The 16,568-nt window shown below is 40.7% G+C and overlaps 1 protein-coding gene and 1 long non-coding RNA gene across 3 annotated transcripts; both read right to left on the bottom strand.

Moving 5' to 3' along the window:
* Positions 1-384: 384 nt before the first annotated feature.
* Positions 385-1,450, bottom strand: LOC112562031. Its single transcript, XR_003098766.1, has 3 exons — positions 1,399-1,450; positions 1,128-1,183; positions 385-425 (listed from the first exon to the last, which is right to left on the bottom strand). It is a non-coding gene; the product is annotated as an uncharacterized LOC112562031 (long non-coding RNA).
* A 769-nt stretch (positions 1,451-2,219) lies between these two features.
* On the bottom strand, positions 2,220-16,127 carry LOC112562025. 2 transcript variants are annotated; one of them, XM_025234984.1, is made up of 11 exons: positions 14,683-16,127; positions 8,514-8,698; positions 6,777-7,043; positions 6,206-6,481; positions 4,652-4,684; positions 3,987-4,172; positions 3,675-3,854; positions 3,221-3,394; positions 2,919-2,972; positions 2,637-2,702; positions 2,220-2,282 (listed from the first exon to the last, which is right to left on the bottom strand). In XM_025234984.1, the coding sequence occupies exons 2-7, from the start codon at positions 8,677-8,679 to the stop codon at positions 3,676-3,678; spliced, it is 1,107 nt and encodes a 368-aa protein (XP_025090769.1). In that variant the 5' UTR covers positions 8,680-8,698; positions 14,683-16,127; the 3' UTR covers positions 2,220-2,282; positions 2,637-2,702; positions 2,919-2,972; positions 3,221-3,394; position 3,675. The 2 variants fall into 2 exon arrangements, with proteins under 2 accessions (XP_025090769.1, XP_025090770.1); XM_025234985.1 differs by lacking the exon at positions 2,919-2,972.
* Positions 16,128-16,568: the final 441 nt, after the last annotated feature.

Raw genomic sequence — 16,568 nt, 5'->3', positions numbered from 1 at the left:
TCAAGCTATGATCTCCTCGTGAGCAGACCCTGCGTCTTCATCATGCTGTTGGCACCTGTATAGCAATTGTTGACATTGCTGCTCCGTCATCATAGTATTTAATTTCTTCTGAACACACTAAGACTGACCATCAGCAGAAGCGTAACTGGCATTTGGTTAAGCTTTAGAAGCTCCCCGCTATGGTACGTGCACCAGCTATTTCCCTACTCGGACCAACCCTCCTTATGTGTTCCCATTTCGTCATTACACTCATTATGAGCTTAGTAACACTGAAAGAGCAAGCGACGAGAATGAGAGGTGAAAAGCACACCACACCAATGTAAAAAAAATATTACAGTAAGGCAGCACTGTTCCTCCACCACAAGCGCAAGTGTTGACTGTTCAAAACCTCTGGAGAGGACACGACGTGACACTGCGAGGGCATTCTTAGAAAAAAGAAAACAGAAAAGCATAAGTGGACGCTTATCAATTACGTATTATCAATTACGTATTATCAATTACGTATGACATGTAATAAACATCAACATAGTACAATTCACAAATAGTGGCGCTTTAAAAAAAAGAAACAAGAAAAGGAATGAGTAACATCGCGGACGGCGGTGTACAACTGTCGATCAAATCCATCTCGCGAATACGCAAATGGCAGCCGGTAATGTTTTCAGATTACTTTAGGAATCTTAAAAATAACGCAAAATGGGGCTGGTATGCGGTTGTCGCTTGTTTGGACAGAAATCCCAGATCCTACTCAGTATTTTATTTTGTTTTTGTTTCAAAGAATCTTCTATACTATGTTCTGTTCGATGCTTAAAATTGTTGCTCCGGTAAAAATCGGAGGAAAAGACGACGGCAACGTGGTACAGGGAAGCTAGACAGTCTTTCAAGTATAACTTGTCAAAACATATATATTGTACGGACTGGATGTTAAGTGTTCCCAGCACACTCGTTTTGTCTTAGTATTATTTGGTTAAAATTACAAATATTCTAAAATACGTGTTCACACGTCTTTATGTACGGTCCACACACACACAAACACAGAGATGCAATTCAGAAACTGGTTGTCACTGGCTCAAAGGAAGAGCAAAAAAGTACAAAGAGACAGATATCATGTATGTTTAATTCTGACTTACCGCATGAGTCAGTGACGTGTTTAGCACCTGAGGTGGGTTGCATGTTCGAAGTGTTCCTGTAAATAGACAAGATTCGAACACTTTAATTAAAGCCACACACACACAAACACATTTCTGCTGAAGTGGATAAGGTTCATAGCTAATGTTCAAAAGGTGGAAAGCATATTTACATTGTGAATCATTAGCAGAACACAGTATACGACTTCCAGTTACTGATAATTTTATTTAATTAAACGAAGATAGTGTTTAAACATGGCAAGAATTTACTTACGACATGTTAGTGTGAGTGAGTCATAGATCGTAAAAGGGGGGCATACTGGTTCTGCAACATATATAATTACAATACATTATAAACATATAATTGGTTGTAGATGACAAAACTTGTGACATTTCATAAAGCAGGCGACATATTTTAAAACAATTTCTTCATGTATATATTACTTAAGCGACTCTGTTATATTTATACAGGTTATATTTGAATTTAAATGAATAGGTCAGGAAAGTGATGAGAGAATGGTTGACTGGTGATTACAGCAGAGTGGGAAATGAAGAAATGAGAGGAACAAGATTTCGATACGTCAAATGAAGAAACTGTGGGAAAAAAGAGATGATGAATAGGCGAAAAGAGGAAAAATTGACGATATAAAATAGAATTCAAAAAGTTTAAGAAAACCACTTCTTGTTTTTTGCCGGTCTGTCATCATATCGGTTAAATGTATCACCATCTTTTTGTGTCATCATAGTCTTAGCATGTATTAATCTTTTTCGTTTTTGGTTGTTTGAAGTTTCTTCAGTCGTTCCACAATACAGACATACAGGCCCATGCTTTCGCGCTCTTTAACTCGAAAAATGAGATGGTAGCATCATTGAACAGACTGACAGACTGTACGAGAGAGAAACGGTTGCATCGTGATACAGAATACAGACATTATAATGAAGTTAGTCATCTTGTAAAATGAAACAAAAATCTTGTAAAAATTGTAAAATGAGAATAGATCAAGTGACTGAGGAGGGAAAGAAAAAAAAAAGGTTGCGCTCACAAAATAGAGAGAATGATTATTACAGCCAGAAGGGAAAACAGTTTTATATTAACGCATTGGCAGCTTGTATCGTTGAAACTCTGACCAGACGCACAAGGTACATATGTCGCACATTCTGCGAAAAGACAATATAATTTTTAAAAATACAGAAATCATTAGTCACGTGGTGCAGACTGTTCTTCTTTCTTTTTCTTGCGAGCTCGTCTCTCTCTCTCTCTCTTTCTCGCTTTAACACACAAAACACTTCCCAAACATCTATCTAGCCAAACAAATATTCATATACATATGTTTAGGTCCAATTAACAGCTGTTCCAATTCCCTCACTAATTATGTAGGAAGATGGATTTATCTATGTTTATAGAAGTGTCCGATCTGATTCATAGAATATCAACATGGCAAAAATACAGAAATGGTAAGGAAAAAAGATGTAATAATCGGGGATTTAAACGAAGAAAGCATCACTTCTTACCACACGTGCAGGTAACTGAATTAAACCTCTGTCTTGATGAACAGGATGCGCTTGTAAGTGAGCATCCTGTGTAGAAAAACGAAATACTTAAATGTGTTTACATGAAAGATCGACTGTACATACAACAGCAACAAGTACATTGTCATTTCGGCTATATCTTCCTCCCTCCCACCTCTTTCTTTTTTTCTCCATTCTCTCTCTCTCTCTCTCTCTCACACACACAACATACTATAGAAGATTGTTATATCAGAATGTTTAATAGAAAGGTAAGGATTCACTTACGACAAGATGATGTAAAGCTGTCATAGACCAGCGGATAGGAGCAGCTTGGTGTAACTTAAAAGAAATTATAATATGTTGGTTAAATATATACAACAACTAAAAATAACAAGCTGACTACATCTATTTCATTGTTCAAAAAAGGTTGATAGAGCACAGTCTGAATGCTACATGTACAACTATCGCGTATGGAATGGAGACAACAGGTACCAGACAAGAAACGAATGATGATGATGATTAGTAAACAAAGATTGTGACAGAGAAAAACAGAAGACAAAATTACAAGTTAATATATGGATAGTTACCTTGGTTATTGCAGACACTGGAAGATATGTCGAGGCCATACAAGTCCAGGTAAGAGCTGACTTGCTCCACTCTGCTGTTGAAGCCGGCAAGAGCCTGCAACTCATCTCGTTAATCGCATCGCCGACACCCACAACCACAACCTGGATACCTTGTCTGACAGCCGTCGCTAGGGCCTACAGAGAAACATGAATAAATAGGTTGATGAAGGTATGGGTTGGCGACAGATTGACCGAATGAATGACTAAATAAAATGAAAGAATGAAAACTTGAATGGATGTATAAATCAATTAAAACCGAAGCTATGAGTCCATGAATGAGTCCAGTGAGTGAATGCACATAGAGAAAAAAACGAATGGAGTGAAATTAGAAAAGAAAAAAATACATAAATAAATAACCGATCGTTTAAAGTGAGTAAATAATTATTCCCTCTGCTCATTATCGAGAGCCACTCACTTCACGTGCGTTGATGGGGTTGAGGGCGGGGCCGTCGGTGACGATGATGATGGTCTTGCGGCGTGTGCTGTAGGTGTTGCTTAGCAACTGAACGGCGCTGGATGGCGGCCGTGGTGCCGGTGCCTCCGGAGTGCGGGAAGCGCAGCTTGTTCTCGATCATCTCGGCCAGGCGCACCTTGTCTGCGCACACGCATGCGCATGACATTAATCACGTGTGTGGAACTCTCTCATCCCGAAAATTACATTTGACGGAAAGACTTCAGTTTATTTTTCCCCTTTGTAATTTTTTATAAATATATTTCACAGGCTCACTTTTCAGGAGAGGTAGCATGGTGTCCGACGACTGCGCAGTGACGTTGGTGCCGAAGACGATGACACCGATGGAGTTGTCGACGTTCTGGAAGCGCAGTGACGTCACCGCCATGTAGTCGCGCATGACGCCTTCCCATGACCGCACGCTGTCCGAGCCGTCCATCACCAGCACGAAGTCGTCACACGCTGAAACACCGCCATGTTGTCTCGTTGTTATCACATCTGTCATCCGTACTATCGTCTCAACATCTTTCATGTGTATATCTTTCCCAGAATGCTTTGCGTTACCTCTTTATACGAGGTATAGAAAAAACAGTCTTCATTGCTGCGTTCTGCATTGTCTTTATATACATGTGTGTATTTGTTGATGTTTATATGCTAAAGAGTAATAATCATAAATATATTAATCGTTTTGTTGACGAGTTTTATTAACTGCCATAATTATTGGCATTAACCCTTTATAAGCTTTATTTTCCCTGCGTGCGTTAATTCAGACATTTTATAGATAAATGTCATTATCAATATCTGATAAATTATAATTCATTACAGCTTATTCAGTACAGTGTTTTCTTGAATGGATCTTAATTTTTATTATTGAAGACGGCAGGCTCATACAGAAATAAAACAACTATGGTTTGGGGTTGTTCTAGACTACTGTTGCCTACCTGAGGATGCGGGAACAGGAGGAAGCACCTTGGCTGAAAAAATATTGTGAGTCATATTAAAACATTGACGGTCATGTTAAAGTCATGGTCATGAAAACGACTGTAATAGTTTTAGTACACAATTCAAATAGAAAATAGAAACCATATTAAAACTTGGAAGGTAGTTGAGAAGCAATAAGACCAATCGACAGTCATGTTAAAAACAGTTACTAAAAGTCAACACAAAATATCAGACTTAAATCAACATGCGTATTTCTTTCATGACAAAAAAGTGTTTCAGATGATGAGCGCCACACATTATTTAGAATATAACTTTATAATCAAATCAGATGATTTAATTTAAGTACAATGTTCAGTTATAATGGCATCTAATTCTAAAGCCTCTTTTAAAATTAAGAGTAACACATGAAAATTAATTTTTCGACTTTTTAAATAATTTTTGAATATTTATTTTTATTATGTGCACCACTCTTTTGAGAGTTTTGCGATCTGAATTTAAACTATCTTACATTTCAAGAACTGTCGGGGGAGCAGGGTTTAGTGCCATTGTTTGGCCACATTTTGTTACAGATGATGACATATTAATTATATATTGGACTAAGCCAGTTGCAGCTGATTGTAGACCCACTCTGAAAATGTTTTAGGATGACTTTCACGGTTTGCAGATGACATAGCTGTCCTCCTTCCCCATAACTGGGTTTCTTGGCTATGTAATACTGGCTTCTGTTTAACGGCTTTTTAGGAATTGGAGAGAGCTGACATATTTACCTGCTTGTTAAAAGGAATAGACAACTGGACAGTCAACAAAAATTCTCAGTTTCAGAGTTTGAAGGTTAGAACTAAGTCAGGGAAAACCCCGAGTACGTGCAGACAAATCGTTTCAAGGTAGAAGGGGAAGTAATTCGTATGCAAGGGAGATCACCCGGATCGACAACGATCAGAAGAAAATCCTTGTGTGGTGCGAGTCTGTCAACACGTTCAGAAAGTCTCGCACATAAAACAAACAAAGAACTGAGCTGGTGTGCCCTGTAAACTTCATGTTTACACTACTTGCAAAAACATGGGAGGTGAGGGAGAGCTCTGCTTCACTAGAGTAAACGGGAGAAAGAGGAACTAACTGCACCGACGATGTTGAAGTTAAACCAACGTCCTTCGTGTGGCTATTGTGTTGGTGAAGGAGTCTGTAACATTTTGTAAGGTCCCGCTCCTGCCCACGTCCCACTGTTAAACACGAGACCACCAACAGCAAACCAACCTCTTGTTTACATTTTATTTGCTTAACATTACTCGCACATCTTCGGCGAAAGACTCCTAGCTGAGTGTTGGTGAGATGAGGAAGGGATGGATGAGAGAAAAAGAGTAACTCCATCTTTCTGGAGATATTTCATACAAATGTTAAAGCTCAGTTATAATGAAACATAAATAATGTTGCCATTAAGTCAGATGTTAGAAATGGTCATTTATGGCGTACTTAATTAAAACTGATATATTTTTGGCATGATGATGATGAGGAGGAGGAGGAGGAGGAGGATGTGAGGCTCAGAGAGGACGTACTAGGACAGGCCACAATGCTGCGCCAGTCGATGGCAGTCCTCTGCTCGAGGACCTGCACGGAGAGGGCGGTGAGCAGCGACATGTAAGCTTGGCTCGTGGCCACGCTCAGGATGTAGATGCCCTGCTTGGCCGACAGCCTCCCCTCGTCCAGGGTGGCCTCCACGCCATCCAAGCACCCGTCCGACACCAGGACGATCATCTTGCCCCGTTTGCTGCCCAGCACCAGCGGCGCCGCATCGTACCTCTCTAGGAGCCTGCGGGCCTCGCGCATGACGTCTGCAACACGTTAGACACAAGCTGAATATGGAGCTGCCCACGTGAGGTTCACGTGCTCACATCGTCTCCAAGCTCGAGCTTTAGATGATTGGTTGCGAGGCTGAAAAGCTGTCGCAATATTCTGTATACTTGACATTTTGGTAAAAGAGTTAGTGAATATTATTCAACCTCCCTTCCCCAACAGACACACAACCAAGCTATCTTTCCAGACTCACGCATGTGCGTATGAACACAGATGGCGCCTGCAGTTACTTTCTTGAAGAAAATGTTTTGGAAAAAAGCAAGAACGACAAACCTGTCAGCAAAGATCCCTTTCGTGGCTGTTTCGTGGCGCGGATGGACTGGTACAACTGGTTGAGGTCGCTCTGCGATCTCTGCCTGAGTTCAAACTCCTTTTCCACGACCTTGCTGAAGATGAGGACTCCGACGTCACTTCCGGGAAATAGTGACGTGACCGTCTCGATTTCCTTGATGACGTAATCCACAGCCTTTTGATAGGCAAGGGGGGGAATGCTGTCAGATCCGTCCAGCAAGAAGACGACGTCCAGTGGACAATGTGTCACTGGAAACAGCAATAATAATAATGCAAAATTTGTGTAGACCTTACACTCCTGAGAAGAATGCTTTTAGCACTTAAGAACAAGAGACATGGTCAACATTGTGTGTGTGTGTGTGTGTGTGTGTGTGTGTGTGTGTGTGTGTGTGTGTGTGTGTGTCGTTTGTTTGTTTAATTATTTGTGTGATTGTTTGTTAACGTAAAAAAATCATTTTATTTGCGCTGGTTGTCTTAAAGGCAAAGTAACAGCGCTTAAACTGATTATTTGAAGATGAGCCTTGTTTGGAAACTATTACCTGCTAATGAGTGGAAGGGGTAAGTGGTAAATGGTGTGACATGCTTGCTATTATTTATTGCCGGAAGAGTTAATAAGTATTATTAAACATGTTGTTTTGAGCAAAAACTTCATTGTGACATAGCAAGGCATTTTCCATTTATTTTAAATAATAAAAGTATGACATAACTACTTTCTGAAGACAGGAATGTTTTACAAAACAATAATCTACTCAGCTATCCTCTTTCATTGTACACCGTACATTTTATCAGCAAAGTATTGCACACTGTGTGAACTAGATAGCTCCAATACATCTGTACAAAGGCTTCCTCTGTAACATCTTCAGACGCAAGGGGGAAAACTGCGTTCAGAGTAGATGAGTGGGCAAAGAAAGTTTAAAAAATGAGTTCTTCTTTACTGGCCGCTGTAGCCCTCAAGGAAGTGGGAGAGAACCCTGAGATATTTCATGTAACGCCTGTAACGCCTGTAACGCTGGATACCTTTGACCATCCTTGCCCATGCTGTGCACGCCATGCACCGAGGTGCACCCGGGGTGCAGCTTGTGAAGTTGAATTCTCTTCAACAACAGCGTGGGCTGCCTCGCCCTTTGTTCACAACGATCAGTGTTTCATCTTTTTTTTTTGGTGGTGGTGGTGGTGTGTGTATGGGGAGGGGGAGGGCCTTTGCTTTGAGGGACCTTTTTCCCTTCAAAAGAATTGCATAATCTGAATGTTGCTATAAATATGTGGGATTGTGTGCGAATGCGCATCTTAATGCTTTCATCTTCATGCATCTGTTCAACTCAGCACTTTCAATGTTGTCTTTATTCATGGACAGGTACAGAGGGAGGAGGATCAAGATCTGGGACACAGTCCTTGTTGGAAGACGGGCAACCCTAGACAGCAGAATTTCTAGGAGGATGTAAATGATAATTAATGTCATTATAAGTGATCGTAAACAAAGACAGAAAGAAAGAAACGAAGTAAGAAAAGTGAGGAAATAATGAAGCAAACTATCCAAGCTTGTGCGTGTGCGTGTGCCCGTATGTGTGTGTGGGGAGAGAGAGAGACAGACGGGATGACTGCACGAAAGAATATCTTTTTTAAAAAAATGTGAAAAGAAGGCGTGAGTGAGAAGAAAGGCGCCGCTGATGACCCGGAACTAATCACAAGCCAGCATCCTGACGACAAGAGATGACACACCCATGTTACTCAGCTGACATCCATTACACCCGGACTTGTCAGTCCGCTTGCCCACGATGCTGCTCCACAGCTCATTGCCGCTGGTCAGCGGGAACTGCAGGCCGCCGGCGTGAGTCGTGCTCACGCACACCAACAGCAGCCACGCTGCGGCTGCTAGCCTCGCCATCGAGTCGTCAAGTGTCTTCCTGCAACCAGAAATTGAAGTCAAAGGTCGTCAGGCATTGACTATGTGGACATCTTTAATCCAAAATATTTTTGTTCATTTATTTTTAATTTTGATCTTGTAAGAAAACAATTAAAGTATGTTAGAAACAGTTTCGTATAAAGAGACGAGAAAGAAAGAACAGAGAAAACAGTCAGTAGGTGGCAGACAGAAGAAGGAATGAATGAACCAACAAAGCCTGGACACTAAAGGGCAATAGAAAAATGTGGGAGGAGAGGGTTCACGAGGAATAGTGCCCTGGGTACTTATTCTTAACATGATAGTCAATATTTTAGTTACATCATAATAAATATCTGAGAAATAGAATAAAACGTCAGCAGCAGAATGACAGGTAAAAGTTTTTTTTTCTCTCTCTCACACACAGACATATTACACACACATCCCCGTATGACCTGTGTATGTATACACACAGACACACACATGCACCCACGCACACGCAATATTCTATGTCACACACACACCCCCCTACAGGTATAGAGACCAGCATGCATGTTTGCCCCCACCGGGCGTGATGCGTTTACCCAATGCGTAATCACCCTGATCGCAAGGGTGTCTGGGATGGTGTGTTTTCCAAAACCCGGATTGCATTCTTAAGTGGTTCTAAGCACTGGAGGGCGACACGGTTCAAAACCTAAAGAAGAAGAAGAAGAAAAAAAAAAAAACTCTTGCACGCGCCTGTTGACACAGCGCCCCTGGCGAGTCTTTCGAGAGGCGAGTCTGGCTGCGAGGTGGGTCAGATAACTCGGTTTTCACACGTACGTGTGGTGACTGCGCGACGTGACTGAGAGTGAACGCCCTTGGTGAGAGAAGCCGCGATGGACGTGTGGCTTAGAAAGTTCGCTCATGTTTCCACTTGACGACTTTCAGAGAGTCAGAGCGAGCGCCTGGTAAAGCAAATATTACACTGGATGCTCTGGAGCACGGGGCAGACAATGCACTCCGAGGGCGGCGAGAAGCAAAAGGCTGTGACGAGGAGGCGCCAGCCGTCCCCCCGACTAATTACTTTTTAGCGGAATCTCTCATCCTTAATTATGTTGTTGAAATGCTCGATTAACACAGACATTCAAACATTAATTACAGATGAATAATAATATACTTCACCTCACTAATTTCAATAACTTTTTGTTTTGGAGGGGTAGGGCGAAAATACTCGAGGGAATGTCAGAATGCTTGCAATGTTGCGTGAAAAGGTCAAGTTATCCTTTTAAAACTTGATCTTTTGCCCTTTCTTGGTCGACTTCTCGAATTTTCACATCAAAGCATCAACACAAAGCCTGTTTGTAACAATAGAAAACGACTACTTTTTGTTATCGATATTGATTCGAAAAAAGACTTGTAGTTGATAATTATTACATACAATGACACGATTTCACCTTTATTTCAAACTATACAACTAAGAAAACTATTAACACTAAAGTGAAATATTTAGAACAAGTAGATGAGCATTTCCATTACTCTTGGGATTTTCTGACGGTTACACAGAACGCTCATATGTTCTAATCAGCAAAAACCATCATTTTAATGGTAGAGACTAACCCGAGTGTATCAGGATCTGAATTCATTACGTGAGAGTAATTCACTCAAGTGACAGAAAGCATTTGATCGTTTGCAAGATACAAGCGTTTGAACATCGGAGTTCTTATCTGGAGTTTAGAAAGTGGTCAAGACCTTCCTTCCGCGAGTGCACAAGTCACGTCACTGATTGGACAAATCATCCTTAGCATCTGTCTCAAGCTCTCACATTGGCCGCCTCACCCAGTGACGTCATTAGTCACAATTTAGGTCAAGTCCATGGCTGCCTTTCTCAAATAAATGAGAATTAAAATTCAGAACAGATTTCTGGAACAAACTGACAGCATTCCCACCAACCAGACGTTGGTGGTAAATCTTGCCCTGCTTATATGTCAAAAACTGCTTTCTACAAATGTGCAAGGAAAGGTGAGTACATGGCCGTGAAAGGTGATGTAATTTTGATAGTTTAATTAAATAATTAGATGAACACCCCGAAGATGAGTCATTGCTCGCCATAAAATAAAATTGGTCTTCATTTAATGAAAGAAAATCCATACATCCACCCATCCATCGAGCGAATTCATTTAGGCACCTCCCTCTACAAGCATAAGCACGCAATCATGCATAAATGCGTCCACGCCCATACAAATATACTTGGCTTTGACCCGGGTATCAAAATAACAATTAAGACAATGAGTTTAAAAAAATTAGAGCTCCATCCCTTAAAAATATCAAAAAAAAAAAAAAGATAGAAACAAACAAACCTAAAACGGCTTTATTTCTCCTGACATTATTTTTTCTGCTTTCTTGTTTGATGAATGGGATTTTGCTCGCTGGGATCATTTTGTAAGACTTTACTTAGACTAGAACTTAATAAAAAAAAAAAATGGGGCCAAATGCTTAAGCCCGTCAAATGTCATCTATTAAATCACTGGGGCCGGGCTGTGGCTGATTGGGAAGACAGCTTCTTCCCTAGCGCTGGCGAAAGCAAACACACTTACTGGTCAGACAGATCCGTGAAAACAAACGTATCCCACACGTTCTTGGGGAAAGGGCAGGGAACGGCCCAAGAATCTCGCGAGTGTTTGAGAAGTATCAACTCTAGCTTTACTTACATCACAGGGTGCTAGGAGCAGCCACCATATTAGGTACAGCAAAAAAAAAAAAACAAAAAAAAAAAAAAAAAAAAAAAAAAAAAAAAAAAAGAAAAAGAAAAAAGAAAAGAAAAAAAAGGGAAAAGAAAAAATTCTTTGGCATGGAACAAAAGAAAGAAAGAGTGTGCAAAATAAAAAAAATTAAAAAGCAGGAAAAAAATAACGGAAGAAGTAAATTTAAAATAAGAGTAAGTAGACGACGACTAAAAGGGAGAGAAAAAATTAGAACAAAGACAAAGTGTGTGTCGTGACTTTAGACTAGAAAACTCTTTAGAGAAAAGAAAGGAGAAAAAATCAAGGAGGCAGCGAGAAGTAAAGACGAAGGGGAAGATGAAAAAAAGAGCAGGGACTTGAGTAAGATTTTGATCGGTTCGTTGCTTACAGGGGAAAGAGGTTTACCCTAATGAGGTTACATGCACTTGCAGCCTCTATACTAAGTGACCCTTGAACTGTATTCTTCACAAATATTGCTACTACTACTACTGCTGCTACTAGTACTACTACTGCTATGATTTGTAGAGAATCTCATTATGAACTAAATGAACTGCAATTTTTTTTAGTTCAAATCAGCAAATCTTTAGTCAGGACTTATTTTATCCCAGGACACCCTAGTGGTGAGGATTAACCTGAAAACACGTTTATAAAGTAGATGCCTTTCGGAATAAAATGAAACGGTATTATTAGTGACTCAGAACATTGATAATTATTAAAATTATAGACTTATATAAGAAATATTCTAGATAGGTAGGATAGGTGATCAGAGAGTTAGGACCCAATATATTTTCAATCTTCCTCTTTCTTGCTCTATTTCCGCCACTTTTTCTCTTTCACTCTCCTTCCCTTTTTATGGCTCTCTCTTTCTATCCCCTTTAAGTTTTCTTTATTATTTCTTTACAAGGATTTGTTCTTTGAAACACAATGAGCACTTACTAGATACTCCATGTGTGACATCGAGTGAGCTTGATGAAAGAATTTACGAAGGAAAACATTCAAAAGACTAATCAGCAGCAGTTGAACGCTGTTCACATGTTTAATATTAATAAGGTTGATAGTAAAATGTGATTAACAAAATCTAGACCTCGGGACTATAAATTAGCGGTAAACTATAACATGATTAACAACTGAGACATGGTCTACCGCAGGTAGCAGACACCGGTCACGACGCATGCGCTAAACGGGATGGTCGTTGCAGCCCGTAATCACTGTGTAATTAAGCCACACCAGCCTCCTTCAAGACAAGAAAATCACTTTTCTCCGCCCAACACACTCATCATCAAGACAGTCTCTTATATCGTTTACAACGCTGTCACGAGACGAGAAGACGTTGAAGAAGACTGGATTAAAAAGAAAGCTTCCCAGTCACTCCGACCTTCTCTCCATTTAGCAGACTTCAGTACTATCTTAATGGCTTTCTCATCGGTGATTATTTATATTTAACAACTTTGTGTTATATGACTGATATGTTCATGTTTACTGAACACTGTCATTTATTGAGGGTATGTCTCCGCACTTCTGACCCTCTTTGCCCGGCCCTTGAGAGTTTATTGAAGATCTCGTTTGTTTAATGACGATGGAAACGACTCAAATTTTTGTGCTTTTAAACGCAAATGAACTGTGAAAGAAATTCTGTATTCTTCAAGAAAAGATTCAGTGTTTGGGACTAGCAACAGACATCATAGAAGGTCTTTGGGTCCGTCACCATTGCTTTCTTAGTACTTCACTAGTAATAGGACAAGGAGACATTCTTTTAAATTACTTAAAGCTATCAAAAATTATTAGTTCCAATAACTACTATCTTGCATCAGAAAGGCAATATACAACAGGGCACTGTCTTTTTGTTTTTCTTTTTAATAACATCTTTGATTTAACTAGATAAATGGGATGGTTACAGTTTTAACATCAATGAACAGTATTTATTTTTGTCATTTATTGCGAGCCTCCAGCCCGGGGTCCTCTACATGCCAGTACCTTTCTATATGTGGTGTACAGCCAGTGAGGCCGGCCACAATGAGTAAGATTTCTGTAGCTCATCATGTGTACTCATTACCCTAAGCAAACAGCGAGGGCACAGGCTGATTTCAAAGCTCGAGCCCTGAAGACTAAACTTTGTTGGACGATTGGGGGGGCAGCCTGAGGGACAGTCACTGCCTGGTATTTCACACTGTTTGTAGTGTCTCTAGCCGCAGTTACAAAAGCTAGGTAGTTAAAATAATGAAAACATTGCTGATATTTTCACCTGTAGATAAAGATGGAGTATATTTTCCTCATGAACTCATCTGACTGGCAATTGTGTACCGAGTGGGATTTTTAGGGTTTAGCAGAGAATTAGTGAAGTAGCTAACGGGATATAAACAAAGACTCTTACGTGGAAACAATAAAGGCTGGTAATTGCTAAATAAATACAGAAGAAGGTAGAAATTGTCTTTCCTTTGATGAGTTTATAATTTAGCGTTTCGCTTACTTATCTGAGAGAGTGGGTCCAATAATAAACTTATTAGTTTGAGAGTATAAATTAAAAAAAAACCACACACACATATTGAGACAAGCATAAGTAAATCATCTTTTACCCTTTTATTTCTATAGTTTTTTACTCCTAACATTAAATAATTTTAGCTTTATTGATCATTCTGTTTTTATTATGTTATTTCCCTTGTCTTTGCAGCCTTCTTTTTGCAGAAAACTTTGAAAAATTAATTTTACGGCTGAGAGTTTGAAGAAAGACTCTGTAGCTCTGACAAACAGTGAACAAATGGCCGATGTACATGTCAAGAGAGACAAGGTCTGCACAGAAGACAGTCCTACATGCAGACATACCCGGATACGATATATGGGTGGATTGATTGTTACCAGACATAAAGGCATAGACTCTTGTAAACAATCAAGACCATGCACATTTACCTATTCACACTTATAATCTGTTTCAAGACACAGATACATGCAGCCCTGTGAAATTAAAAAAAGTAATAAAACTATTTACAAATGAAAACTGAAAACGCAATATGTGGAAGACGAAGACATTTGTCGATGGTTTATTGTGCAAAACATTGGGAATTTTTTTGTCTACCTCAAGAGAAAACTACTCCCGACATAAATGTTACGTAGCCGCATTCATTAAATGCAAGGTGACATCTTGAATGTTTAAACAACCGCTTGCACACTAGCCAATCCCACACGTCTGTTTTAGAGTATCAATAATAATACCATGTTTAGTTTTTTGACCGATGACAACAGGTATGTTGTTGATGAAAGGTAGATACAATGAAAAATGTGACATTTTTACCTGTTTGGTTGAGAGCAGCCCGATCCAAGCAGGTTGTCGCTGACCTCAATCCCTGAAAACTTCCGCTTGTCGCTGGTGGCTGAGGTCGACTGGACCGGAGCCTGAATGTCAGGAAACACACCACTGCACCGTTTAGCCTGATCTTGTTTCTCTTTTCTTTCCTTGCAAAATGTTCTTGCTCTCAAACAAACGTGGACTCCTTAAACCCAGAGAAGGCCTGACGGTCTCTGGATGTCCAATAGCGTCCACGGGGATAGGACTCTGCCTTTTAAAGAACCTCGAACGATGGGCGGTGGGTGGTTAGCTCCATTTCAGAGGGGATTGTGGGTAGAAAACCGGCTGGCAATGGCCGTGTTGAACAGGGCACACAGGACGATGTTAAAAGCAGGATAGGGGTAGGGAGATCCCCGGAGGGGTCGGGTGCGAGGGTCACGTCGCGTCACGACTCCCTGGTGGCGACGGATGGTCAACGACGGGCTGAGAGGCCACAAAGTGGGGAAGGGGAGAGAATGTTAGAGTAGGAGGGAGGGGGGTCATCAGACGGGTGAGCTGGGAGGAGGGGGGGTCAAGGAGCGAGAAGGTTACGGCCCGTGACAACTACCACGCTCATTAATGAACTTCAGTGAGCGTCCTGCCTTCTTCAAACGTCCCGCAGTGCTTTGCGAAGAATCACAGGGGAGTTCCAACCCTTGCAGGGACCTGCGACCCTGGCGGACGTTAGTTTCTGATTGGTCCCGAGGTACACGCACAGGAAGACTATTGTTACTAAGGAGAGGTGCTCTGCCCAGGTAAGAGAAGTGTGAGCTGAATAGTGATCGAAAAAAGAAATAAAAAAACGAAAAGAAAAAGGTAAGTTTACACAGCAGTCCAGTAACCTCTGACCCAACAGCTGCCAATGAAGGTCAAGAAAATAGTTCAGAAATTTACAGAAAAAATTGCGACATGCACAGCTGGGAGACCAATTTCACCAACATGTACTTAACTACATATGTGACATTCTGCACACCATCAGAGTGATTGTAATACATATTCGACACTTTGCTATGACCGTAAACGTTAACTCCTACCTTCCTCCAAAACAAAACAAAACAAACAAACAAAAATAAACAAAACAAAAACCCGAACTAAAAATAAAACAAACTCAAAAACTAATCAAAACAGATTTGAAAATAGGAAATATTTTGATGACGAAGGGAAGAGTTGTTCGTTGTACCATAGCGTGTGGGAGGGGGGAGTGCAAGTGGGAGCAGCCAACAAGGCGAGTGTATGACGTAGAGCAAATACTTAGCCGGGGGGCGGTGTGTTTACCTCCCTTTAATTGGCACATTCTGCAAGGGATTCTGGCTGTGTCTACACCGCCGCCATCTGCAACCCCTCATCCCCTCCAGCTCATCCCGCCCTCGCTCTCATCTCGCCCTCCCGAGTCGTGACGCGCAGGACCTTGGGCTGATGGGACATCCGAGCTGCTCGGGCAGTTTGTGGATGGATGCATATGTACGTACGTGTGTATGTGTGTGTGAGAGAGAGAGAACGTGTGAACATATAGACATATACATGTGTGTTTATGGAAGAGAGACCTAGCGACAGTCAGACAACAGAGAGAAACGGTTTTATGGAGAAAAGATTTTATTCTGACATCAGCTCTTACAGCAAGATGATTGGCTGGTCTTTAAAAAGGAAAGAAGGATGTCATAGGTGTATAGACACGTCTAAACATACAGAGATACTAAAAGTTTATGCATATATAAACATTCTAAAGTGTATAGAAGTATTTAAACATGCACAGATACTAAAGGATAAAAAATGTAGCTATGAGTGAGGAGGAGAACGGTAAAAGCAGTTTAAAACATGTCATCTAAAGGAAACCAGCATATACTACTACTACT

This window comes from Pomacea canaliculata, linkage group LG4, assembly GCF_003073045.1.
Source record: "Pomacea canaliculata isolate SZHN2017 linkage group LG4, ASM307304v1, whole genome shotgun sequence".
Taxonomy (NCBI): Eukaryota; Metazoa; Mollusca; class Gastropoda; order Architaenioglossa; family Ampullariidae; genus Pomacea; species Pomacea canaliculata.
The sequence above is the reverse complement of the archived record's forward strand: the minus strand, read 5'-3'. Positions and strand labels throughout refer to the sequence as shown.

What these genes read in the sequence shown, in the direction of transcription:
- LOC112562025 (XM_025234984.1), bottom strand. Translation starts at nt 8,679, where the DNA reads ATGGCGAGGCTAGCAGCCGCAGCGTGGCTGCTGTTGGTGTGCGTGAGC. An exon ending in AAAGGGATCTTTGCTGACAG is followed by an intron (nt 6,482 to 6,776) that starts GTTTGTCGTTCT and finishes AACGTGTTGCAG; the next exon opens with ACGTCATGCGCGAGGCCCGC. An exon ending in TCCTGTTCCCGCATCCTCAG is followed by an intron (nt 4,173 to 4,651) that starts GTAGGCAACAGT and finishes GCGGTGTTTCAG; the next exon opens with CGTGTGACGACTTCGTGCTG.